Source organism: Hyperolius riggenbachi, chromosome 3 (assembly GCF_040937935.1).
Source record: "Hyperolius riggenbachi isolate aHypRig1 chromosome 3, aHypRig1.pri, whole genome shotgun sequence".
Taxonomy (NCBI): Eukaryota; Metazoa; Chordata; class Amphibia; order Anura; family Hyperoliidae; genus Hyperolius; species Hyperolius riggenbachi.
The window spans coordinates 217,800,178-217,828,130 of record NC_090648.1 but is presented as its reverse complement, the minus strand read 5'-3'; the positions used below and the strand labels follow the sequence as shown (position 1 = coordinate 217,828,130).

The following is a 27,953-nucleotide window of genomic DNA, read 5'->3' as shown; positions in this document are numbered from 1 at the left end:
TTATTTGAACTGTACATTAAGACATTCTGTTTCTCTTTCATCTCTACTCTCTTTCTATCAAACCAATCTGTTCTGCCGGACAGGTATATTTATCTGTGGGTTAAAGTAATCTGTGTGTATGTAGTTTTAGAATAAAACTAACAATTTCATCATTCAGTCTTGTGCCTGGTCATCTAATTGTTGCTACAACGAATCTGCCCTCTGAAGAGTCATTCTACCGTATTGTTTTATTATGTGCTTATAAATTGTCATTTTGCTAGTTAGGTTGTAAATAACCGTTTTCTTCCTTCTAGGAATAGCTAGCGGGAGTCTCTTTCCTCCCTGAACACGAGAGCGTGGTGGCAGTGAAAATACCCGATTTCCAGCATGAAATCGATATTTTTAGTTTACCGATTGTACATACAATCGGGATTGTCCATGTATGGGCACCTCCAACCAATCTTAACCGTTTACTATGCATACAGTGAATCTGCCCCCAGAAGTCTCTAGTGCATGAAACCTGCATGGCAACAGTGGCCTAGTAATACGGGATTGGTGAGTGATTGTCACGTTACATATTGTCGGCAGCGTTGCGACCAATCTTTATTGTCAGTCTGCTCACCGTACTTTCTGCTAATGCTAACGGGAGCAGATTAGACAGGATTGGCACGCTCTAGCACATTAACTTTCCTCTTCTGATGATCCAGCAACCGGTATTTTAACGTCTTGTAGATGGGATCGCGGGGCTGGATTGTCACAGCAACCTTGTTGTTTTTATTGCTACTAGAGTTCCAGCTTGCAGTGAGGGCCTGTTTCCACTATCACGGAAACCGGGCCGAATCCGCAGAGTTTCCCTGCAGGCGAATCTCGCGGGGAAACTGCCATAGGAAATAATGGCGCCGCCGGCCAAATCGTTTGCCCTAGCGATTCAGTCGGCATTGCCCTCAGTTTTAGCGCGGGAGGCAGCGAATCCCATTGCCTTGCATGGCACGGCTTCTGAGATCCGTCTGCGTAACCGCAGACCTGGAAGTGCCGCCGCGCGTCTCGCAGCCGCGCGCGGTGGCTAGTGGAAACGGGCCCTCAGTGTCTTGAGTGCAGAGGGTTCATGATTGTTTGCATGTAAATTGACCACTCCCCTCAGCATCTACTTTCCCTTCCAAAATTTTGGTCCCTAAACAGGATAAGCATAGCTCCCCTTTCTTGTGACTATGTTTCAGCTCCATTCAGTTAAGTTCCCCCCCCCCTCCTTTCCTCCTTCCTATCCCACTTTGCTTCCCTTTCCTTCCCCTCAGTCCTTCCTTCCCCCCTCCCCCTCCTTGCCCCCCTCCCTTTCCCTTTACATGGCCATCATAGCCTTTGGATAAAATTAAAATTATGGTTGATAACAATAGTCGTGGTCAAATCAACTTTGCCAAAAAAGTAGGGATATTAACCTATTTTGGTTCCTGGACGTAGAAACTACATCCAGGAACCATGCGCGCTACCGCGCGCTCCCGCGGGCGATCGCGCGCGTGCACGCGCGCTCCCGGCCCGCGGTTCGTTAGCCGGGCAATCAGTGAATCAGGCTACGGTGCCCGATCACTGATTCCTCTCCCCCGCTGAAAAAGCGACAGCTTCTCTCGGAAGCTGTGCCTTTTCTGGCTGTTCCCTCCCCGATGCGTCACTCTAAGCGTGTGTTACGCTTAGAGTGACGTCATGTAGACAAACTCATGGCCGCCATCTTGTGGCCAAAAAGTAATACTACAACTGAAAATAAAAAAAAATGAAAATCAACACACATTTACATTACAAACCTATTGTTTACCTCCCACACTCCCAAAACTACCCAAATAAAATGTTTACTATAAAAAAAAAATACATTACAATAAAAATAAAAAAAAAAACATGTAAATATTTACCTAAGGGTCTAAACTTTTTAAATATCAATGTAAAGATGAAATATTTCTATATTTTTTTTATTTTAAACTTGTAAATAGTGATAGATGCAAAATGGAAAAAATGCACCTTTATTTCCAAATAAAATATTGTCGCCATACATTGTGATAGGGACATAATTTTAACGGTGTAATAACCGGGACATATGGGCAAATACAATACGTGAGTTTTAATTATGGAGGCATGTATTATTTTAAAACTATAATGGCTAAAAACTGAGAAATAATGAATTTTTCCATTTTTTTCTTATTCTTCTTGTTAAAATGCATTTTTAGTAAAGTGGCTCTTAGCAAAATGTACCCCCCAAAGAAAGCCTAATTGGTGGCGGAAAAAACAAGATATAGATCAGTTCATTGTGAAAAGTAGTGATAAAGTTATAGGCTAATGAATGGGAGGTGAACATTTCTCACGTGAAAACGACGGAACCAGAATGGGTTAAAATATATTTTTTCACGTTGCTTGCGTTGTTTCACTTAGTACATCTTGTAAACGAGACAATTAATTCAGGTAATAGTAAAAATGTAAATTTGAAAGAATTAAGCAGTAATGTATGTATAAATGTACTTTATATGGATTTATACGAATTCATGATGATTTTTTCCAGTCTTGGTATGCGGTCCCTTCTTTTGCTCTGCTGGTGGGACTGGATCGAAGCAGTTCTCTTTATTTTTATTTTTAGGGAGTGCTTACTAAAATTTGGCCACAAGATGGCCATAGTGCGCAACGACTTCCCCGACATGTACACATAGCGGTCGCTTAGCGACCACAGATGCGCAGGACCGTAAGTGAGGGAATGGCGGCGCCTGAAAAGGCAGAAGACGCTGTCCCCTCCCCACTAGACGCCAACAAGTGCGGCGCACGCCGCCGGTAGTGAGAGACCCGGCTGCTTAATACACCCAGGGGACCAGTTAGGCAACATGCCCCTCTGATGAGGCCAGGAGACAAGGGCAAAACGGCTGTAAGGGCAGCCAACCCGGACTAACCCCAGCACTTCATGCCTCCATCCAGTCCACACTAGCCTGCACCAGGTCACGCAAGTATCCTGCACTGCCTACTCCATGGCTCCTCGCATGCTTTTATGCTTTGCTCAGAGCTAGCGCATACTGATGTGCATATAGTCTGCTATTTAGGGAACTGCATTCTAACGTTAACACATGTTGCCAGATTGGCTCAGATGCATTTCATGCATTCAATGCTAGTACCAATAAATTTGGTGTGAATTTTATGCCTAGTGTGCCTGCCAGTTTGTTCTCTATATGGTGGAATCCATTCAGTTAAAGTTAAATGCTTGAATGGATCTCCAGCTGTGAGCATTACTTCCCACTGAATGATTAGTGATTTGCGCATACTGGGCGAATCAAGCACCCATTATGGCTCCATTATGGCTTGCAGCGTTCTTCACTATAAAAGTGTCAAACGCTATTCGGTAATCTCTAAGGTGCTGGTCATGTTCACTGTCTCTTTAGAAATACAGAATTCTGTATGGCTATTGGTCTCAAAGACACAGAGGGGAAAAACCAAAAGCCACTTTTAGTGTAGTATAGTTAGTTATATGGTATATGATACTATAATCATGTATAGGATAATGGTGCTTAGAAGACTGGGTTACCTGAAAGGCAACCATACACCAAGCAGATGGAGAATATGGGCCTGTGTCCACTCGGGGCATGGATTGTACCCTGGACCATCACACTCCAAATACACTAAGGTTGTAGATCCAGTTTGTAGACATTAGTGATGTGCAAAGTATATATTCCTCATCCTGCTGCAATGCTGGAATATGATTTCCCATAAAGTTGCTGGAAAATTCATAAAACATAAATTAAAATACAGGTAGAATGCATTGCTATGTGTGCACTGTATTTGGACTTAAAAGGCATTGCTGCATGCAATTTATAAAATAAGGAAGTGGGTGCAGTGTTTGTTGAGCTGGTAGATATGGTCTGACTTAGTCAGAATGGTATGTGGAATTTCTCAGTAATACATCTGTGGCTGTGAGATTCTTTATTTTGGTTAGGTGCCTACCACTACATAAGTGTGTGAAAGGAAGAAACTTTAATTAAGAAGCAGACATACCAAAAATGTGAATTTTTACAGATCTAAAACAAATGCCTTTGTACACAGAAAATCGTTATTCATTAAATGGGCTGTCATTTGTATTTTGTCCAGTTAGTAAAAACTCAGTAGTTCAGGTAAAGTTCGAACATTATAGGTCAGTTTTACCACAAATTGATTTTATTTAATTTTGAATTAATGCCAGCACATTTAATCAGCTTCTACCGTATCTTACACTCTCCAGTGACATGATGTGACCATCAGATTTGCCAGTTCCATGTAACTGCCGCATCTGTTGCTGAACACTGTGTCACCTAAGTTGGCTTAATTCCTAATATCTCCTCCCTTTTTATTGATGCAAGACTACATCGTTAAAGCAGGAGGATTAGCTATACTATGCCAGGGAAAAAAACACATGTATAAGTAGATAAATACTTCATCTACTTACATAACACATGTATTGTACTGTCCACGTTTTAATTTCAGTGGATTTTATATAGTAAATGAAGAGAATTCTGTTCCTGGTGCGAACCATGTCTTTTGCCCACCGTTTGAGGCTAAATCCTGATGTCATTTCTTCCCTTAACTTTTCTCTTCTCCTCCAATCGCTGAGTCACCTCAGCCTTGCTTGTAAACATAAGTTAGCAAAGGATCATTTGTCAGCTAGGCAGCTTAAACACTGCTGTCTGCTCAGCCAGTCAGTGAGAAGCAAGAAGGTGGGAGGGTCATTGGCAATGGCACAGAACAGCAGAGAGCTTGTACTTGCAGGGAGCGATTTCTGGCAACATTTTAAACACACTGCAGTGTTTAACTAGAATTTGGTTTTGTGGCTGACAATGCCGCTTTAAGGCATCTGAGGAACAGTTAAGTGACAAGACAATATACTCTGTAAAGCACTGCAGAAGATGTTGGCGCTATATGCTATATATATATATATATATATATATATATATACACTAAATATTAATAATGTCGGCGCTATATGCTATATATATATATATATATATATATATATATATATATATATATACACTAAATATTAATAATTGTAAAACCACTTTGAAGGATGACTGCACTTGTCATTTTTGTCTGATCAGCAATATCGTTTGGAACCAATGAGAATCCTTCCTGATGCTAGGGAGGATTTCTATTGGTCCTTTGCAATCCAATGGGAGCCCTATGCTTCTGCCAGGACTTTAATAGAAAAATATCCCCGCTTGTCCGACGAGCCCAGCAGCAGTGCCAGCAGCGGCAGAGGACCCAAATGGCGTTGGTGGAGGACCCTAGATGACCGAAGACACAGAAGATGGGTGAGTAGAGCAGGAATGGATAAGGAAAACAGCCTAGTAAGAATGGACACTCTCTAGGGCTGCACAATTAATCGTTTTAAAATTGTCATCGCGATTTGCGGCAAGACGATTTCCTAATCATCATAGTGGCAATTTTTTCATGGGCACAATTTTACGTTGCACCTTGCTGCAGGCTTTTTACGCATATTAATTTATGCGTCCAATGCGTAGAATTATTTGTGTTGGCCGTGCAGCGCATCTCCTCCTTCCGGCCAAAGGGGGGGTACTCACCTCAGTAGGGGGAAGCCTCTGGACCCTATTGAGGCTTCCCCCATCCTCCTGTGTCCCACGGCGGTCTCGCTGCAGCCCCTGGAACGCACAGGCGACAAATTCGACAGCCTGTGCAATATTTACCTTTTGGCTCCAGCGGGGGCGCTGTTGCGGCTCTTCTGACCGAGATAGGCGAAAATAGCCGATCTCCGTTGGGTCTGCCCTACTGTGCAGACTTGCGCTTGCGCAGTAGAGCGGCCCGACGGAGATCGCCTACTTTCGCCTATCTCCGTGGGAAGAGCGGATACTGCGCCTGCGCTGGAGCCAAAAGGTAAATATTTACATCGCCACCGCCTCATTAGGATCTGGAGGCTTCCCCCACCCGAGGTAAGTACCCCCCAGGGGAGTTTTTTTTATTACAGATTTTCTTTAAGTGACAATTGTTAATGGATCCTATGCTTAAAGCGGACCCAAACCAAACATTTTTTTTAATTAAAAATATTTAGTTGCACCACTCTAACACATACAAAGATAAATAAACACTCCTTCAAGCCTATAAGCATTTCAGTGCATGCCTTTCACCTTTCTCTTTACATAACTAGGGTTATACAGGTGGCAGCCATTAGCAATTCCTCCATTGCCGGACACCACCTACTCCACCACTTTGCCGGATTTTGTCCCATCAATTTCAAAGGAAGGGAGGGGTTCCTCCAATAAATGTAAAATATTTTATATTTGTCATCATGCAGCTGAAAAAAGCCTGCTATTTATTATTATAATTTGGAAAATAGATTTTATTTCTGAAATCTTGTATTTTTAATTTGGGTCCACTTTAACATAGATTGAGTTTACACATGTTCTTCCACGTAGCTGAATCAGACCATTTTTACACTATTGTGAACCGGCCCTAAACAATAAAAACTTTCGTCATGCACCTGAAGCAGTCAAAACTTCAAACCTAGATTTGAAAACTTTGAACCCAGAATAAGAATATGGGATTCAAGGAAAGTCCTATCTAGGATTAGGTCTGTTGATACAATTGTTTTTCTTATTGCTTATTTTCACTTCAGCTTTGTTTTAGAGTACTAAGGTTGTGTTCTTTTTTTTTTCTTTTTCTGCCTCAAAGGGCTAACACGTAGATGCGCAAGTGACAGCTTATTTAGTCGGACTATACGCTCACTTATAAGGCGTTACAGCCATAAAACTATTGCCTAGCAGAAAATAGCTTATGCCTACAAAGGATATATGAAAAAAGGTTGATCGTTCATAGTTTTTAGATTGAAAGACTTTGTCATTGAGCAGAGACAATAAAATATTAAATGTACTTTTTACGTTTTTAAAAATAAAATTGTGGGATATCTAAAATTAAAGTCATTTTGGGAGTAGGAGGATAGATACAATTGTTTACCTCATCAGTGTGTTTTCACCTCAGGTTCACGTTAAATTGCTGCCCTATTTGCTAGTGCAGTGCTTCACAGAGTGGTGTACTCCTCCCCGTCCTTACTTTTGAGATACTCAGCCTCTCTGGGGTGCTCTTTTTATAACCAGCCATGTTACTGGCTCGTTGCCAATTATCCTTCAAGTAGACTGTGAGATTTTCCAAGAGATCCATTCAATTTGTTTTTTTTGTAAGTAATTTGTATTGATTTTCAAATAAAGAGAACATGTCAAACGTGCGCACAAATGTTGAATCAGTCCAAATTGTACTGTATTACAAACAAGCAAAAGTACCAGGGATAGTCCCCAGCAAGTGAAAAAGTTTGTAAAAATTCAAAAAATTCCATTAAACATATAACAACAGTGTGAAACCATACAAATAACGTTCCTTCATAAAAAAAAACTCTCTTACACCAGTTATAAAGTATTCTCAGGTATATGTAGCTCAGATAGCTCAGAGGTGGGGGGTTCCTGAAAGGTCCAGAAGCCCTTATGTCCCCGAGTGCTTCTGAAGACAGGTGGCTCCATACTGCCCATGCACAAAAGTGCGCTGGCGTATTACAGAGCTGCCTGTCTTTAGAAGTACTCAAGGACACAAGTGTTTCTGAGGGCTTCTGGAAGCAGCAAATTTGAATGGGGACAGCGCTGGAACAACTCCCCGAGAGAGGAACGGGAGATAGACTAAAGGTAGCCATACACTGGTCGATTTGCCATCAGATTCGACCAACAGATAGATCCCTCTCTGATCGAATCTGATCAGAGAGGGATCGTATGGCTACCTTTACTGCAAACAGATTGTGAACCGATTTCAGCCTTAAACCGTTCACAATCTGTGGTGGTGCTGCTGCCGCCGCTCCCCCCGCCCGCCCGCATACATTACCTGCTCCGCCGGTGCGACTGCCCCCGGTCACCGCTGCTTTGTCTCCGCTCTGGTCTCCGGCATGCTTCACTTCTTCCTGCCCAGCAGGAAGTTTAAACAGTAGAGCGCCCTCTACTGTTTAAACTTCCCGCCGGGCTAGAAGAAGTGAAGCATGCCGGAGACCAGACCAGACCAGCGCGGAGACGGAGCAGCGATGACCGGGGGCAGTCGCACCGGCGGAGCAGGTAATGTATGCGGGCTCTATTGCGTCGGTCGTCGGGCACTCGAACGCCGCTAGCGACGCGCTCCCTACCCGCGGGCGATCGACGTTAATTTTCCGCATGGAGCGATCGACGGGATCGGACGGGATAGATCGAAATTCGGCGTGTAGCGGGAACGATGTGACAGCAGATTCGATCCCAGTGATCGAATCTGCTGTCGATCTAGCGGGAATCGGCCTAGTGTATGGCCAGCTTTATGCTACATACACACTTGAGATAAAAGTCTTTGGAAAAGACAAGATCACAGACCAATTTTACCCTATTCCATGTAGTATGAGAGCCATACCTACACAGTCTATTCTATTGAGCTGAACTCCCTGTCAGATAAAATCTTTGCAAGATGCTGCACACAAAGATGCTGTACACATTCAAAAGATCAGTATCTGCAAAAGATCAGTTCCTGCAAAAGATCCGTTCCTGCAAAATGCATTCATAGTCTATGATATCTGCAGATCCTCATACACACCTTGTTTCATCTCCATATCTGACAATCATCTGCAGATCTGACGATCCATCCTGGTGGATCTGATCTGCAGATGAATGCCTGTTAAACAAGCTGTGTATGAGGATCTGCAGATCCTGTGCGTGTACAGCATCTTTGTGTGCAGCATCTTTGTGTGCAGCATCTTGCAAAGATTTCTATCTGATGGGGAGTTCAGCTCAATAGAATAGACTATGTAGGTATGGCTCTCATACTACATGGAAGGGGATAAAATTGGTCTTTTCCAAAGACTTTTATCTCAAGTGTGTATGTAGCATTAGTTTGGACAATTCAGTGTAATATGCCGCATGGTGACACATAGCGCAAGCGATAGCCATATGATACAGGCATATATGCATCTGCGGAAGATGTCGGCGCTATATAAATACTAAATAATAATAATAACATTAGCATCTGTAAATAAGCTACATAACAATTCAGAGGATAGAAACAAATTTCAAGTCTCACAAACCAATTCCAGTAGAAGGGTACATATATTGTCAGTATATAGATCAGTACATCAGTTCCAAGGCTTGAAAAGGCATACCTCCCAACTTTTTGAGATGAGAAAGAGGGACACTTAAGCCACGCCCCTGCCACGCCCCTACTCACGCCACTACCACACCCATAGTCATGCATACCATAAAGATTTCATAAGTAAAATGTGTTTTATAACTCAAACCACACTGGTCCTTTCTATCCTAGTTCATTTTCCTTCATATTAACATTTTAAAATTAGTAATATATCAATTTAAAGGATGGGAATAAAATTTAGAGTCAATCAAACACATTTTTTAGTAGAGAAATATGTATATTTACGTAGAAAGAGGGACAAAGTCCTGAAAGAGAGACACATGAGGAGGAAAGAGGGACAGAGGGACAGGGCTTCCAATGAGGGACTGTCCCTCCAAAAGAGGGACAGTTGGGAGCTATAGAAAAGGGACAAAAGAATTTGGCACCAAAAGACCTGTTCCTCTGTAAAAGGAACAGCTAGTACCCAGTTTTTACAAAACTTTCAAAGAGATACAAAGGGCTTATTCACACTAGGCAACGCATGCATGAACGCAATTTCATACATGCATTGTAATGTGCTAAATCACATAGGTCGGCAGCTTCCATTCTATTAAAAATAATGCATGACAATGCATACGTCGTGTGCGATGATGTTCCACGATAAGTTACAACGCAGCACACGGAAACTCAAACTGTAGTGTGAATGGTAACATGAAAGTCTATAGACTTTCATGCTACCTGCATTGCAGGCATTATGTGTGGTGCTGTCTGTCATGACTCACCGCACATAGTGTGAATGAGCCCTAAAGCAATACCAATACCAACTGCCATCTAGATAGTATCTTCAGCAATAAATAGACAAACAAACCCTTGCAGTTGTGCTGGGCCTTTTAACACCTAACTTTACAACACAACATAGAAAGCAAATATATCTCCACATTTAATGTTCATATCAGAAGACATAGTTTTTGTCACAAAGGTGCAATTCATGGCAGCACGGACACATCCAGCCAGCACTAGGGGAAGGGGGAAAACAAGGGTGAATGAGGGAGAGAGGAGGAGTGCAGAGACTGAGATAGAGCAGAGAGCGTATCTGTATTGCAGTCCAACATCACACAGAGGCTACTTGCCTGTAATGTGTCTCCTGTCCCTGCCAGCCTCTCGCAAAAGCTGCAGGCAGCCCTCCTGAAGTTTATGGACTGTCAAAAACTTTTCAACCTGTGAAATATCTTATGTAGCTGTCCACATGTAGTTTTTACAATGGTCAGAGAGCTGAGTTTTTCCCACAGACCCTGCAGGAGGCAAGCCTCTGTATATTTACCAGCTTGCCCGCTTCAGCGATTTGAAGGGAATTTTTTTTTAAAGGTACAGGAGTCTCAAGGGGGTATTTTAGACATCAGTAACCCCCAGCTAAATGCACCAGTGGACTTTCCATTCATTTTTTTAACCACCCTGGCGTTCTGATTAAATCGCCAGGGTGGCTGCGGGAGGGTTTTTTTTAAATAAAAAAAAAACTATTTCATGCAGCCAACTGAAAGTTGGCTGCATGAAAGCCCACTAGAGGGCGCTCCGGAGGCGATCTTCCGATCGCCTCCGGCGCCCAGAATAAACAAGGAAGGCCGCAATGAGCGGCCTTCCTTGTTTTGCTTATATCGTCGCCATAGCGACGAGCGGAGTGACGTCATCGACGTCAGCCGACGTCCTGACGTCAGCCGCCTCCGATCCAGCCCTTAGCGCTGGCCGGAACTTTTTGTTCCGGCTACGCTGGGCTCAGGCGGCTGGGGGGACCCTCTTTCGCCGCTGCTCGCGGCGAATCGCCGCAGAGCGGCGGCGATCAGGCAGCACACGCGGCTGGCAAAGTGCCGGCTGCGTGTGCTGCTTTTTATTTCATTAAAATCGGCCCAGCAGGGCCTGAGCGGCAGCCGCTGGCGGTGTTGGACGAGCTGAGCTCGTCCAGACCGCTCAGCTGGTTAAGCATGACAAAATCCTTCCAATTTTTTAGAAATGTGTGGCTGGCATCAAATTCAAAATGAGCCTATGTTACTCATGAAACAGTTCATGTTCCTACATTTGACATGTTGTCTTTCAATGATTTTGAATAAAATGTAGGATTTAACTCAGTGTGAATCATTGCATTCTGTTTACGAATTAGGCCCGGTTCACATTTTCTGCGGAGCCGGCCGTAAGGATCCGGCCATAAGGATCAGGAAAAACTGTCAGTTTTTACAGCCAGTGTGCTGTAAACTGTCAGTTTTCTATTTGTTACTATGTAGCTGCAAAACCTCCAGTGTCAGTTCCGCTGAGCAAAACGGCCCGAAAAATTGGGTCCTGCAGCATTTTTTCGTCCGCTCACCGGAACGGACCACGGAAGAGTACGGCCGGTTCCGTTGGAAAACGCTAATGTGAACCGGGCCTTATTGCATTCTGTTTACAAATCATTGCATTCTGTTTACGAATTATTGCATTCGTATTTGGGTTGTATAATTGATAACCCACACAAAAGTCTAGTCATGCAGACTAATGAATCCAACAGGGCTTGCTGAAAGCTGATATGAGCTTTTGTTTTTCATTGTTTATGTGGACTGGCAAGTCAATATCATTAAAAATGCCAAAGCTAAAATACAAGGTCTACTATTACTTTATGCAGAGGAAAAAGTCATTTTTTCTGCTCTTTGTATTCTGTGTTCACAGCTCCGCATATGCAGCAGACACTACTGATTATGATGTGAGGGTTCTTCTTCGATTCCCACAGAGAGTGAAGAATCAAGGAACGGCTGACTTCTTGCCAACACGTCCAAGGCAGGCATGGGATTGGCACAGCTGCCATCAGTAAGTACTGTAATTTAGTGGTTGTGTCGCTTGTTTAATAGATCTCAGTCATGAGAGATTTCAAAAGAGAAAATATTCAGGTACAAAACTATTCTGTAAAGAGGAGTGGGCAAATATTGCACAGTTTTGATGTGCAAAGGTGGCAGAGCAGGATCATCCACCAGGCAACCTAGACAGGTGCTTGGGGCCTACTGGGTTGCAAAGATACCACCTGCCACGTTCTCTGACCTCTCTCCACTTCAGCTTACCAAAAAGAACACAAGGGGGCCCCCTTACTTCTTAATCCATCTCTGAAAGGTGGCAGACAGGGGTCCTAAAAGACTCAAGCTGTAACTAAAGTGATTCTGTGGTAAGAGGGATATGGAGGCTGCCATATTTATTTTCTTTAAAGTAGTGCCAATTTACTGGCTGTCCTGCTGATCTCTGATTGTAGTTTTCTAAGTGGTGTCTACAGAAAATCCCACCTCTGAAACAAGCATGCAGGCAGTGTGGTCAGCAGTGTCTGAGCACCTGATCTGCATACTTATTACATATCAGTGGGCAGTGGCTAAAAGAAGTGGTGGCTGAGCACCAGCAGGGAAGTCACACAATTGGCATTGTGTAAAGGTAATAAATATATAGTTAGTTTGGTTGAAAACAAAAAATCGTCCATCAAGTCCAACAAGCTGCTTTTGTATTCCCCTCGCTACAAAGTTTCTTAAAAGCAAAAGGATTCAAAGTACTTATACAAGGAGATGATTCTTTATTTTTTCTGAACTGTTGCTATAAAATGTTTCTCTTGCCTTAGATGTTGCACTGAGTAGATACTGGAATATATTCTGTGCGTGCAAAGCTATAACATTTATATTTTAAAAGCTTTAGGTTTGGTTCTTGTGTATACCCACTATACAATAGGCTTGATTCATTAAGCTGCACTGCTAAAGCAGTGCACCTTAAAGTGAACCTCCAGACTAAAACTCTACTCAGCAGAACTGAAAAGGCTTGGTGTTTCTTTAAGTTTCACAGCATCAGAACTTTGTTTTTCTTACCAAAGCATCATTTTTAGCTGCATTTTTAGCTAAGCTCCACCCATCAAAGAAAAAAAAGCCCGGGCTTTTTTTCCCTGATGCTGTGCAGAGCATGATGGGATTTCCTATGTTGTTATTCATGTTGCCTAGCAACTGGGAGAGGTGCTCAGGACACAGGACAGTTGGAACTGTGTCTCATGCTCCCTGTCACCTCCTTTCAACCAAAAAGATGGCTGCCATCATGAAATCAAACATTTGCCTGTTCTTTTAAAACAGTGTGGGTAAGAGATTATATTACCTATCTATTTTAATTAACATAACTAATGTAACTTAATGACAGTATGTTTGTTTAGACTGGAGTTCCTCTTTAATGTGAAGTAGCAGCCGCTAATGCATGCCTTACATAGCAGCACTCGCTGCTATGTAAGGAATGTGCCTTCCTTAGGAGCGTGCCTTACTTAGATTGGAGTGTGCCTTCCTTAGATAGGAGCGTGCCTTCCTTAGATAGGAGCGTGCCTTCCTTGGATAGAAGCGTGCCTTCCTTAGATAGGAGCGTGCCTTCCTTAGATAGGAGCATGGCTTCCTACGCATAGGAAGGCATGCTCCTATCTAAGGAAGGCATGCTCCTAAGGAAGGCACGCTCCTATCTAAGGTAGGCACGGTCCTTACATTGCAGTGAGTGCTGCTATGTAAGGCATTCATTAGCGGCTGCTCCTTCACATTAAGGTGTGCTGCTTAACAGTGCAGCTTACTGAATCAAGCCCAATGGGCTTGATTCATCAAGCTGCACTGCTAAAGCAGCGCACCTTATTGTGAAGGCATGAATGCATGCCTTACATAGCAGTGCTCAGTGCTATGCAAGGAGCGTGCCTTCCTTAGACAGGAGTGTGCCTTCCTATACATTGTAACTATTGTTAAGACAAGCTTCTATCTAAAGCTGGCCACTAACGGTCCAATTTCTAGCGAAAAATCGTTCGAGCGATCAGAAATTCTGATCGGATTGGTTGTAAATAATCTCAATTGGTGGACACAATCGATTATGAACGAGTGAAAAAAATGTCGCCCGAATGAATTTTTGTCGAACGAAAATTTGGATTTTCTTGGTGGTCGTGATAGATAGGAAGCAATGATTGGTTAGTTGATGGTGTAGTGAACGATTTTTCGTCCGATCAGAATTTCTGATCGCTTGAACGATTTTTCGCTAGAAATTGGACCGTTAGTGGCCAGCTATAAGAAGCAGTGCAGCTTGATAAAGCAAGCCCAATGTTCCTTGCTGTTATTGCTGTGGTCACTATGTCTTTAATATGCAAAATCTGGAAACTTGGGTGTCCCAGAATTTGCATATATACATCCCCTTCCATGTATCCAAGCTCACACTGACTGATACCATGTAGCAATGGTGACCACTTTACTTGGTATGTAACACCGGCTACCAGATAATAGTTTAGGCTGCATCACCCAATGGACAACCCAAGTTTTCTATACAGAATTTAGGGTGTTTTAGAGGCAAACAGAGCATATTTGCATAAAATCAAGCACCAAACAAATCTGCCTTCTTTGTAGGCTTATTTAGCAGTCCCTGGCAATCTATGTAAAAAACCTTACTATTGATCCCTGGTGATTCTTATGTGACTGGGTAGTGGAAGAACATACAGGCCCAGCTTCCCCATTAGGTCATCCTAATGTCTCGGCTATACCAAAGTCACAGAGGTCGATGCACACTCATTGTGGGGAGAGAGGCTATATTGCTGAGTCCCTCCTACTGCAACCTTCTAAATCTCATGACAGTAGGGCAGTTTTACACCTGGAAATTGTTCATATACATTCAAGTATACTTTTAGTTGCTTCTTCTGCTAAAAATACAATTATAAGAGTATTGCCATTGTTAACACATATGCTTTTAATGACAGACACTATCACAGCATGGATGAATTCAGTCATTATGACTTGCTGGATGCCACAACAGGAAGAAAAGTAGCAGAGGGGCATAAGGCTAGTTTTTGTTTAGAGGATACCACTTGTGACTTTGGGAACCTCAAGAGATATGCATGCACCTCACACACTCAGGTGGGTTTGTTTGCTGTTATGCATGCACAATATGTATGCTGTGCTGATTCCAATTTATTTTATTGCCTATCAAAGTCTGTGTCCTTTTCCTTTACTTGCTTTTTTCATTTTACACACAATGAAAATCAATGTCCCTCATTTAGGGTCTAAGTCCTGGCTGTTACGACACATACAATGCAGACATTGACTGTCAGTGGATTGATATAACAGAAGTGAAGCCAGGAAACTATATTCTTAAGGTAAGTCAATTAAAAAAGATCCCTGATGTTTGTCTTCCTGTGAGTAAGTGATAGAGACATGGTAGCACAAGCATTGTTTAGAGGATTGTCATTCTCTCTGTCTCATCACTGGTAATGTTCAGCAATCTATGCATTTTCTGACTTCACATTGCGTACAGCGCATTGCATGTATGGCCCCTGTGACACACAGCAGTGCCACCTGTGTACTCCTCTCTGAGTGCAGGCAATGGGATCTCCCCTCCAATGTCTTCAGCTTCTCCTTTTCATTTGTCTCCAGTGGGAACTCTTCTGTGACTTTTCTTTGCTTATCTATTTTCCTCTTCTTGGACTTTCTTCCCAGCTACTCCACCAGCTTCAGTCTGTCACAGTCTGAACTGTACCTTCTGCTTGTTTATCTTTCTGCTGTATAGCTGTGGCAAGCTTCAGCATCCTTCACAGGCTGCAGAACTTCATGAAGCACATATTTGTAACTCTTCTGACATCTCTAAGTTATTTAATTTAAAGTTTTAGTCATAGTCGGAGAGGATTGGTTAGTGGGCTGAGAGGGGAAGTCACTTGACACGTGAATCTCTGCACACCTGGAAGCTGCATTAGCAATTGAAAGGCACAGGTGTTTATTGTTGTTATAGATTTGTAGCACTGCAGAAAATGTCAGCACTATGTAAATACACAATAAATAAAAGAAAGTAAATTAGGTAGAAGGCATTGTCTTACTGGAGGCCAAAAACAATTACTGCTGTCTTCTAAATTAATTGTTGATTTGTACACTTGTAGCTGTCACTTATAGTTCTATGGGACCATTGTGGAACCATAAGCCTCAGCATGGAGATAGACGTGATTTGGAATAGTTTCACATCTGTTTTAATTAACTTGACCACAAAGTCAAATAGCTATCCTTGTTAAATTAAGATCAGTGATCATAAATGTTCCCCCAGCTCTATTGTACAGTAGATGCAGCATATGAGATGCTAAGAGAGGGGTGGTGACAACCATGTGTGTAGTGGATGAAGAATGGATTGAGGTGTTTGGAGGTAGGAAGAATAGACCATGATTGAAGCTGCTGGACAAGATGAAATTGTAGTATGGCTCTGTATTTGGCCCTTGAGCAATTCAGAAGCACACACAGTCCTGTAGGGCCCAGGTAAAGTCTCTGTATACATATACACAAGAGCTAACCATGCCAGAATGGCAACCATCACACACCTCCCTTCAGAAAAAAATCCAATGCAGAAATATTCATGGCCTCAACTGTAACAGAACAATGTTAATTTATTGTAGCATATGTAGCAATCACATTGTATACATTACGGTATCAGATCAATCAGGTGCATGCAGCTATGGGACAAATGGGGCACAAACATTGACTTGCATAGAAATAATCGGCAAGCAGGTGCCAAATTGGAAAATCGATATTTTACATTTTTGTGCGCTTTTTTCAGTTTTTGTGACCTTGCTGTGGCAGATATTTAGCATTGAGGATTAGGCTTTAGGAAGGGGGTTTGTGTGGGTGGGAGGGAGGGTTAAGGGTTAGGTGCCACGAAGGGTGTTTATGCGGAGGAGAGGGTTTGGGGTTAAGCGTCAGGAAGGGGGTTTGTGTGGGTGGGAGGGTTAAGGATTAAGCATAAGGAAGGGTGTTTGTGCGGGGCGAGGTTTAAGGTTTAGGCGTCAGGAAGGGTGTATGTGAAGGATTGCGGAAAAGCCGCCGCGTGCTCTGACGCGCGGCGGCTAGTTCCGCGTTCAGCCCGGCGGTTTCTGCACGGCGACATGTGTCTGATGTGGTTCAGCTTTCCTGTGCACATAGGCTGAGGAATACACGCGCACGCGCCAAGAGGCAGAAACTTTATGGGAAGCAGAAAGGGGTCAGCTGACTCTACTGGTCAGCTGATCCCAGAACGAACGGTGGTTGGCTGAAGGGGACTGGGCGGCGCTGATCTGCGCTGCACTATATAGCTGCTTGTACTTCAGTCTCACGTTGTCTGCCGTTGCGAAAGCTTATGTGTTGGCACACAGACCACAGTCAGATCCTACAGTGTGTTAAGAGCCAGGTGGACCGGGGGATTCACACTGAGCTAGATTACTCTTGTGGCTTTACTGTTATGCTTTAGACCAGTTCCAGGGTGTTGTGACTACGGACCTCACACCCAAGACTAGGATACTGTGTCAGTTCTATGTTATGCTTTCGACCAGTTCCAGGGTGTTGTGACTACAGACCTCACACCCAAGACTAGGATACTGTGTCAGTTCTATGTTATACTTTAGACCAGTTCCAGGGTGTTGTGACTACGGACCTCACACCCAAGACTAGGATACTGTGTCAATTCTATGTTATTCTCTAGACTAGTTCCAGGGTGTTGTGATCACGGACCTCACACCCAAGACTAGGGTATTCGGTAGGCTAGTTCTAGGGTGTTGTAATCACAGACCTCACACCCAGAGCTAAGATTGTATTGTATGTGTATTTGCCTTAGCCTGATTCCAGGGCATAGAGAATAGGCCCTCACACCTAGTTGGGGCAAGTCTGTTCATATTAGCAGCAGGGCTTCCTGCAACCCAGCCTGGGTCCCTCTCCTAGGGAGTCCACAGGCTACAGGAATATTCCCCACAGTCAGGGGAGTATTCCTCAAGTCACTCAGGCCACCGGGGTCCCTAGTGGTCTATGCTCAGAGTTGTACTGTTACACCAAACACTCACATTATACTGGTGTCCAGAGGTTAGACATACCCGAATTATTGGTGATACTGCAGATCATCCATAATCTGGTCTATATCTGCATTGCGGGTGATTCTGCAGATCACCAGTAATCAGATTCTCTCTGCGTGTTGACACCCATCGTTACAGTGTATTTGTAGGTTAATTGTTGGATGGGTGTTTGTGTGGGGTGTGTGTGTGTGTGTGTGTGGGGGGGGGGTTGGTGTTAAGAGTTAGGTGTCAAGAAGGGTGCTTGTGTGAGGGGGATAGTTAAGAGTTATATGTTGGGGCAGAGGCCTCTGTTTGAGGGTAGCGTTATAGTAAAATATTGGTAAATGTACTGTTATGCTACTATCAGCAGTTTCCTTGCACCTGAGTTTCACTGGAGCCCATATTTCACGTATGCATACAATTTACAGTGCAAGACAGAGCACAATGTCATGGGTTGTTACCCCTTCGTCTGGTGCCCTAACTCTGAAGGAACATACCACAGCTATATAAAACACACCTACTTCCAAGCCAGGAAAGGGCAGGCACACACTTGAATGACAGGTATGAGAAAAGCAGCTGTATCAAAGCATACAGTGAAACATAATCCGAAAAATCGCCTTAAACTATAATCATCATTAAAGGGACTCCGAGCAGTGCAGAAACTATGGAAAGATGCATATCATTTTAAAGCTCTCTTTCTCCTCTGTCCAATGATATATAAACAGCTGCCCTACGCCTTTTAGTTTTCGCTATTTTCGCGATTGAAATTGCAGCGACCGCGATTTCAGTCACGAAAATAAAGAAAACTAAAAGGCGTAGAGCGACGATTTAGGTGTCGCCAGAAAGAGGAGAAAGAGAGCTTTAAAATGACATCCATCTTTCCATAGTTACTTGTATTACACAGGACGACACTTTCCCCAGTGTCAGCAGCTCCATTCAGCAGAAAAAGTCGGCCTGTGTAATACAAAGTAACTATGGAAAGATGGATATCATTTTAAAGCTCTCTTTTTCCTCTTTCTGGCGACACCTAAATCGTTGCACTACACCTTTTAGTTTTCTTTATTTTTGTGATTGAAATCGTGGCCGCGGCAATTTCAATCGCGAAAATAGCGAAAACTAAAAGGCGTAGGGCGGCGGTTTATATATCATTGGAAAGAGGAGAAAGAGAGCTTTAAAATGATATGCATCTTTCCATAGTTTCTGCACTGCTCTGAGTCCCTTTAAAGCCTTCTGACTTCAATGTTTTCTACGCGTCGATACTGGATGCTACAATAAATTAACATTGCTTTGACATTTGCTCTGGACAGCCCATCTTTTTTGTATCTGGTTCTGGAGGACAGAGCAGACTACCCAGAGAGATGAATTGGGAATGGACACAAGTTTTTAGTTGGAGAGATCAATGGAATGAAGTGCATAAAAAGTGGTACTGGGCCATCAAAGTTCTCCTGTAAAAAGTTACAATATTGTATGGTCTGAAATTGCAATAATTTTTCTCAACTTGGTCAATCTCTAATTTTGTCTTGTAGGTTGTTGTGAATCCCAAATATCTAGTACTGGAGTCCGATTTTACCAATAATGTAGTGCGCTGCAATATCCACTATACAGGACGATATGTTTCAGCCACAAACTGCCGTATCACACAGTAAGGGTATTTTTTTGTTCTTATCAGCTTACAGTAACACCAAAACACGAGACCTTAAGTATCCATCTTTTTTGTGTGTTGGTGTGTTTCAGCCTGTCTAGTTTTGCTGTCTCTTTTCACTACATAACTTGTCCAAATTGGTTACTTTCATTTAAAAAAGTCACATTACATGTCTGCCTGTATCCACTTTCTCAGGTAAAGATAAGTGCTAAAAAACAGTGCTACTCTTTGAGCCTCTGATATTAGGCACTTAGAGCTCACGGAATATCACTATTTCAGCACTGATCTTGACCTAAGGAAGCGGCTTTAGGTTGTGAAACGCGTTGTAATTAACGTGAAATGTTGTAAATGAAATGTTTAAAATCGCATTCAGCGAATCATTGGGAAGGTAAGCCCATACTTCTCTTCCTATTTAATTTGTTTTATTGTTTTTAGTCATTTTTATCCTTGTCAGGCACCTCCAGTTGTTTTTGTATTCTTAGTGTTTTGAATTTTATGTTGCACACATAAGGTTCTTTTTTGGGGGGACCACCTGCCACCTTGAAAACCAAGGGCGAGTGGGGATGGTACTTCCCCATATGCTGATTAAAGTGGTTGCCTGATTAACCCTCCTGGCGGTTTGTCAAAATCCGCCAGGGGGCAGCAAATACGTTTTTAAATCGGCGGGTAGCGGCGGCGATCGGGCACTGCACGCAGCTAGCAAAGTGCTAGCTGCGTGCAGCAAAAAAAAGATTATGCAAATCGGCCCAGCGGGGCCTGAGCGGTGCCTCCCGGCGGCCTAGCCCGTGCTCAGCACGGGCTTACCGCCAGGGAGGTTAAGCAACCAATATGTGTGAGTATATCATCATCTACTTCTTTATCTCTAACACTTGATCAGGGACATACTACGCCAGATTGGGCTCCCTGTCTCTATGAGCTTTTTTTGTTTGTTTTGTACCAAGTGTTTTCATCAAATACTGTATTTTCAAGGTGTCAGGTTAGGTAATGCAGGCTTTACATTCATAAATACAGTGCTGCCCATAATTATTCATACCCCTCGCAAATTTTTACTTTAAGTTACTTTTATTTAACCAGCAAGTAATTTTTTGACGGGAAATTACATGGAAATTACATGGATGTCGCCCAAAAGATACTAAGACAATGTACAAGAGGCATTATTGTGGAAAAAAAAACTCAGCTTTTATTTACATTTGAGCAAAAAGTGGCTAGTCCAAAATTATTCATACCCTTCACAAACTGTCACAGTCTGTGGGAAAATCCAAAGTTCTATACCATCCCAAATAGCCCAAGCTGTTCTAAAGCATCCTAATTACCTTGATTAATTGGGAAAGGTTGTTTTAAGCCCGCTGTGTGGGTTCCAGGCGGTGAGAGTGCCTGGGACCCCCGCGGCCCCCCGGTTGTATGGGGGCAATGGGAAGCCTCCTCGTGGCGCCCCTGGATAGTGCTGTATAGCATGAACTAATTCCCGCAGGGCGATTGTTTTGCGGTTTTTGGTTTTTGACCCTGCATATTTAGGCATGCGAAAGCAAATGCTTATTTGCATGAGCAATGTCTCGTGATTAGCCAATTGGCCAAATTTGCAAAGCCAGATTTGTCAGGTTCACTTGGTTGATGCACACATGTTCTTTCTCTGTTGTAATTAGCATTGCATTTCTTTCTTCTGAGGGCAGGTAGTGAGTGGCTTGTTTTTGGAGGTGAGAGCCCTGGAGCAGGCTATTTACGCCTGTCCGCCCCTTATGTGTCGCGCCCAGGCTATGCGCATACAGCAGAACGCAATGGACGTTGAGGTAAGTGCCTGTTTTTAATCTTGGGAGGTGTGTGCGGGCGGCTCTTCCCGGCGCTGGTCACGCTGGGGAGATCGCCTGCACCCCCCAGCCTCCACCTCCGGGGTGCCGCTGTGTGGGTTCCAGGCGGTGAGAGTGCCTGGGACCCCCGCGGCCCCCCGGTTGTATGGGGGCAATGGGAAGCCTCCTCGTGGCGCCCCTGGATAGTGCTGTATAGCATGAACTAATTCCCGCAGGGCGATTGTTTTGCGGTTTTTGGTTTTTGACCCTGCATATTTAGGCATGCGAAAGCAAATGCTTATTTGCATGAGCAATGTCTCGTGATTAGCCAATTGGCCAAATTTGCAAAGCCAGATTTGTCAGGTTCACTTGGTTGATGCACACATGTTCTTTCTCTGTTGTAATTAGTGTTTTAAGCAACTCAACAGGTGAAAAACAGCAGCTCTCTGCAGTTGGTTTGTGAACAGTGAACTGGCTAAGACAAAGGAACTCAGTGAGGACCTGCAGCTGCGCATTGTGGCTGCTTACAAGTCAGGAAAGGGCTACAAGGCCATTTCTAAATGTTTTCATGTTCCAGTGGCCAGGGCTGTGGAGTCGGAGTCGTGGAGTCGGAGTCGTGGAGTCGGGCAATTTTGGGTGCCTGGAGTCGGAGTCGGGAAAAAATGCACCGACTCCGACTCCGACTCCTAATGAATTTGTAACTGTAATTAAAATAGAAAATATGATAAAATGTTCTATTTCTCGGATAATAGTCATTAAAAATAATGTATATATACAGGAATAGCTGTGTTTAGTCCACAAAAATGAAATAAACCAATCAAAATTAGTTACTTGTGCTGCTTCAATAAAGCAGTCCCCGTATTTTTAAGGTCAGATATACATATCTGATTGTGACTGTATATATGATGTGTACACAGGAATCTCTTATATATACTGAATAACATCTATGCTGTAAGAATAAAGCCTGATGTGTAGCCGTGTCACTAATAGAGATGGTCAACGAGATGGAAATAATTCTGCATTGATGCTGATTTATGCAAATGTATGCACTCCCTTTGCTGATGAAATCAAATAATGTGATATGTTATTAAAATTTGGTTTGGTGACTACAAATTAAAGGGTAACTGAGACGGTTGAAAAGTAAAGTTTTATACATACCTGGGGCTTCCTCCAGCCCCCTTCAGGCTAATTAGTCCCTCACTGTCCTCCACCACCCGGATCTTCTGCTATGAGTCCTGGTAATTCAGCCAGTCAGTGCTGTCCGGCCGCATGCCGCTCCCACAGCCAGGAACATTCTGCACCTGCGCAATAGTGCTGCACAGGTGTAGTATGCTCCTGGCGGCGGAGTGTGTGCATGCGCACTACGCCTGACTGGCTCAAGTACCTGGACTCATAGCAGAAGATCCAGGTGGTGGAGGACAATGAGGGACTGATTATCCTGAAGGCGGCTGGAGGAAGCCCCAGGTATGTATAAAACTTGAATTTCATCTGTCTCAGGTTTACTTTGTTACACAGTAGTACTATACTCTACATATGCACTCCCCACAGAGCTGCAGGGAATCCACTGAGAATGCTATGCACATTGAACACAGAGGTGTTGTCTGTTTACAATCTCCTCATTCCCCTGCAGAGTACCTGCACATCATTCTTACGTGTACCCACACTTACATTGCCTAGGGCCTGATAGATGTTCTTTGTTCCGGTTTGTACCTTTTACAAGTACTCTTACCAAGGACTAGTTTTAGTCTAAAGAGAATAAATATAGTAGTCTACATATCCTTCTCACTTCAGTTGTCTTGTAAAATTCCTAAGCGTTGGCAGTTAAGAGACGAATTTCATGTTACATACTTTTAATCAACAAAATTGTAATATGCAAATTAGAGGAGTCGGAGTCGTGGAGTCGGAGTCGGAGTCGGTGGAATCCTAAACTGAGGAGTCGGAGTCGGTGGATTTTTGGACCGACTCCACAGCCCTGCCAGTGGCTACAGTGCAAGGTATTATTAAAAAATGCAAGATGTTAAATACTGTAGAAACTCTCAGAAGATGTGGTCGGAAACCAAAAGTGACACCTGTGCTGGCCAGGAGGATAGTGAGAGAGGTGGAAAAGAATCCAAGGGTCACCACCAAGGCCATCGTGGTGAATCTGGGCTCTGCTGGAGGCAATGTCTCAAGGACAATCCACACTGCACACTGCTGGGTTCCATGGATGCAGACCAAGAAGGACGCCACTTTTCCAGACAAGCCACACAAAAGCTCGCTTGGCCTTTGCAAATACTCATCTGGATAAAGAAGAAGACTTCTGGTCTTCTGTGTTATGGTCAGATGAAGCAAAAATGTAATTGTTTGGTCACAATGATGTTTCCTTCATTTGGAGTAAAAAAGGAGAAGACTTCAACCCAAAGAACACCATCCCCACTGTCAAACATGTTGGTGGATAACTAATGCTTTGAGGGTGTTTTTCAGCCAGTGGACCAGGGAATCTAATTACAGTAAACGGAACCATGAAAAAAGAGAAATACATGAGGATTCTCAACGACAACATCAGGCAGTCTGCAGAGAAACTTGGCCGTGGGCACCAGCATGACTATGACCCAAAACACACAGCAAGTGGTGAAGAAATGGTTAGCAGACAACAACATTGATGTTTTGGAGTGCCCAGCCAGAGTCCTGACTTAAATCAAATTGAAAATCTGTGGAGGGAGCTAAAGATCAGGGTGATGGCCAAAAGACCCTCCAACCTGAAAGATTTGGAGCTCATTGCTAAAGATAAATGGGCAAAAATACCTGTGGAGACATGCAAAAAGCTGGTCTGCAATTATAGGAACCGTTTGATTGCTGTAATAGCCAATAAAGGCTTTTCTATTGATTATTGAGAAGGGTATGAATAATTTTGAACTGGACACTTTTTGCTCAAATGTAAATAAAAGCTGAGAAATGTTTTTTTTATCCACCATAATGCCTCTTGTACATCTTCTTATTATCCTTTGGGAGACACTTATGTAAAAAAATTACTTGCTGGTTAAATAAAAGTAACTTTAAGTCAAAATTTGCCAGGGGTATGAATAATTATGGGCAGCACTGTAGATCTGCTGGCAAAGAGCGAGGGATGTACTTTATTCGTACAAATGTTTGCCTGCCATGTGCTGAAAAAGTGATAAATAAGATGAGCAGGTTATGCAGTAATAACTCACAAGAAAAGCTATATGCATGAAGTGTAGTAAACAGTAAATGTACAGTGGACCCCTGATGTTGCACATATTCTCTTTCAAATTGTGTTACCCGGTTTATAGCACGTGTCGAACTCCAGGCCTGGAGGGCCAGATTCATGCCAGTGTTTAGGATGGACTGAGAAAGTGAGGAATGTGTTCTACCTGATGGACCACACCTTTCCTGATTCAGAACCATCATTTAATTTGAGCTGTGTCAAAAATGTGTGAGGGCCTCAGCCCTCGTAGGACCGGTTTGACATACCTGGTTTATAGGCTATGGACATAACATGCAAATCTGCGATGTTAGATTTAACTATTTAACCTTTTACAGATATTCACTTTTATTCAGTTGGGTTTTTCTTTCACTGTAAAATACAAATGTGTATTTCCTATTATTATATTATAAAACTGTAAGGCCATAACTCGCCAAGCTTGGCTATTCAGCTGACCAACAGCTCAATAATACAATTGAGTTATCATTAGATGTTGTTATACGATCAGTTTAGTATATTATGCATGCCATGAAAGCCTTCAAAGAAATACATAAAGAGCAAAGCCAATCAACTATTTTTTTCTCACTAGAGTCTTACATTGAAGTGTGGACCAGCAAGGTTTTCTATCTCCACACTAGACCTGAAATGAAGAAATACATTTTGTTAGAGTTTCTCTTCAATTCCTTTTTTGATACATAATACTAAATTGAAAATTGTGCTAACTTTCAGTCAAAGGATATGCAAAATTGATAACGTAACTGTACTAGAAATAGAAATGTGACTAAGCACTTAAAAGAGGTTTTTAAAGGGAAGGTTCAGGGACGCTACAAAAAAAATAAAAATCCACATCCACTTACCTGGGGCTTCCTCCAGCCTGTGGCAGGCAGGAGGTGCCCTCGGCGCCGCTCCGCAGGCTCCCGGTGGTCTTCGGGTGGCCGACCCAACCTGGCCAGGCCGGCGGCCAGGTTGGGCCTCTTCTGAGCTCCATTGTGCGTTCCACGCCGGCACGCTGACGTCATCGGACGTCCTCCGGGCTGTACTGCGCAGGCTCAGAACTACTGAGCCTGCGCAGTACAGCCCGGAGGACGTCCGATGATGTCAGCACGCCGGCGTGAAACGCACAATGGAGCGCAGAAGAGGTCCGACCTGGCCGCCGGCCTGGCCAGGTCGAGTCGGCCACCGGAGACCGCCGGGAGCCTGCGGAGCAGCGCCGAGGGCACCTCCTGCCTGCCACGGGCTGGAGGAAGCCCCAGGTAAGTGGATGTGGATTTTTATTTTTTTTGTAGTGTCCCTGAACCTTCCCTTTAAAGACTGTCACTGTGGCAGCCACAGCTAAACTACTAGACATACGATACAGTTGAGGAAAAATACCATTTTGATGTTCCCCTTCCTCTAGATCAAAGCAGTGAAGCTCTAGAAGTTGAACTTTTGTGACCTAGATAACTATGAAACTATAGTGACCATATGAAAAAGACAGCCACTTTATTGGAACCATAATTTCTACCACCTACCGTATATACTCGCATATAAGCCGACCCCTCAACTTTTACCTGAAAAACCAGAGAAAAATGATTGACCCTCATATAAGCCGGGGGTAGGAAATGCTGGATTGGTACAGGCGCGTGATCCCCCCAGTGTGTCCCAGTATAGCTAGTATAGTGCCCAGTATAGCTAGTAAAGTGCCCAGTATAGCTAGTATAGTGCCCAGTATAGCCAGTATAGTGCCCAGTATAGCCATTAAAGTGCCCAGTATAGCCAGTATAGTGCCCAGTATAGCTAGTATAGTGCCCAGTATAGCCAGTATAGTGCCCAGTATAGTAGCCAGTATAGCCAGTAAAGTTCCCAGTATAGCCAGTATAGTGCCCAGTATAGTAGCTAGTATAGTGCCCAGTATAGCCAGTAAAGTGCCCAGTATAGCCAGTAAAGTGCCCAGTATATCCAGTATAGTGCCCAGTATAGCGCCCCCCCCCCCCCCCCGCCGCCCGCTCTCTCCCTCCGCGGCCGCCGCTGCTATTACCTGCTTTAGGCAGCGGCCGCTTCCTAATCTGGGTTCCCCTCTTCATCATGCATACACGCGCCTGGCGCTGCTGCTGTGACGATGCAGGGGGCAGGAAAGAGCGCGGCTTCCTGTAATGGCGATGTGTATCGCCGTTACCAGGGGAACCGCTCTTTCCTGCCCCCTGCATCGTCACAGCAGCAGCGTCGAGGGGGCTGCTGTGATACACTTACGGTGTACGCATAATGAAGAGGGGAACCTGGATTAGGAAGCGGCCGCTGCCTAAAGCAGGTAATAGCCGCTGCGGCCGCGGAGGGAGGGAGCGGGCGGGGGGCGCGGACCACGGACCACCACCCACGACTCGCATACAAGCCGACCTCCCAACTTTTGGCCCACTGTTTGGGGGTCAAAAATTCGGCTTGTATGCGAGTATATACGGTATTTTGTTATGGTAGAAATAATTGTTTTGAGCGAAGGTTTTTCTGTGTTTGAACCATTTCCCACCAGCCTTGTATTCTTTCTTTACCAATGCAATATTTTCGTTTTTTTCTTTTCATAGATTCTAAGTAAAGTTTGGAAGGTTGTTAACCATGGGGGTTCAAGACCGAATTCAACACCATACAGGCCAAGTCCACATCCTTCCTCCAGGCCTTGATAATCACCCTACAATTCATATTAATATTTGTGTAAAATGCCTCACGATTTTAACCAAATAAATAAATGTTATGATTTCTCTCAGTTGTATACATCAAGGAGAAATGTGTGTCTACTTTTGCTAACACTAAATATTCAAGAGTAAACATATTGCAAAGTGAGTTTTGCATTAGGCATAGGGAGACTTATTTTCTTTACTTAACATGAAATTACTTTTATTAATAAAAATGATCTAACATTTGCCACTGCGTGTCCTACAGCATGCACCCGTGGCCGGGAATGTTCTGCGCAGGTGTATGGCATCATGCGCATGACATAGTGACGTCATACGCATGCGCAGAGCATTCCCGGTCATGGACGCACGCTGTAGAGCGCATGCAGGCCGGCCAGCCAGCAGTTGCAAAGTAGTGCCTGACTCCAGCTACCTGGAAGAGTCCACCAGAGGAGCATTTAGGTAGGATGCGGGGGTAGAAAGGAGAACAGGGGTGAGCAGTAGGCATCAGGACAGGTCACAGTATATGTCTGCTTCCCCCTTTTTTCTAGGTTATTTGGGCTCTGGAATCCTTTAAGTGTGGATAATCATCTGCACTGAAATAATAGGGTGTGGCAGGAGAATTTAAAACCAGGATTCAGAAAGGAAACATCTCAGAAGCAGAGGGATGCACATTTTTCAGACTATTATTAACAGACACTGGGCCTTATCCTATCCAAGACATCAAGGCGCAGGAACACTTTTTTTCCCACAGCAGTGAGAC

The 27,953-nt window shown here is 43.7% G+C and overlaps 1 protein-coding gene across 1 annotated transcript in view; it reads left to right on the top strand.

Moving 5' to 3' along the window:
• The window catches only part of LOXL1 (lysyl oxidase like 1), a 35,859-nt gene extending 8,567 nt beyond the window's left edge, over nt 1–27,292 (top strand). Inside the window, exons 3-7 of the mRNA XM_068272583.1 lie at nt 11,791–11,928; nt 14,846–15,002; nt 15,146–15,241; nt 19,447–19,562; nt 27,104–27,292. Coding sequence (XP_068128684.1) covers nt 11,791–11,928; nt 14,846–15,002; nt 15,146–15,241; nt 19,447–19,562; nt 27,104–27,110 — 514 coding nt within the window. The 3' untranslated portion in view covers nt 27,111–27,292. The remainder of the gene's footprint in view (nt 1–11,790; nt 11,929–14,845; nt 15,003–15,145; nt 15,242–19,446; nt 19,563–27,103) is intronic.
• Nucleotides 27,293–27,953: the final 661 nt, after the last annotated feature.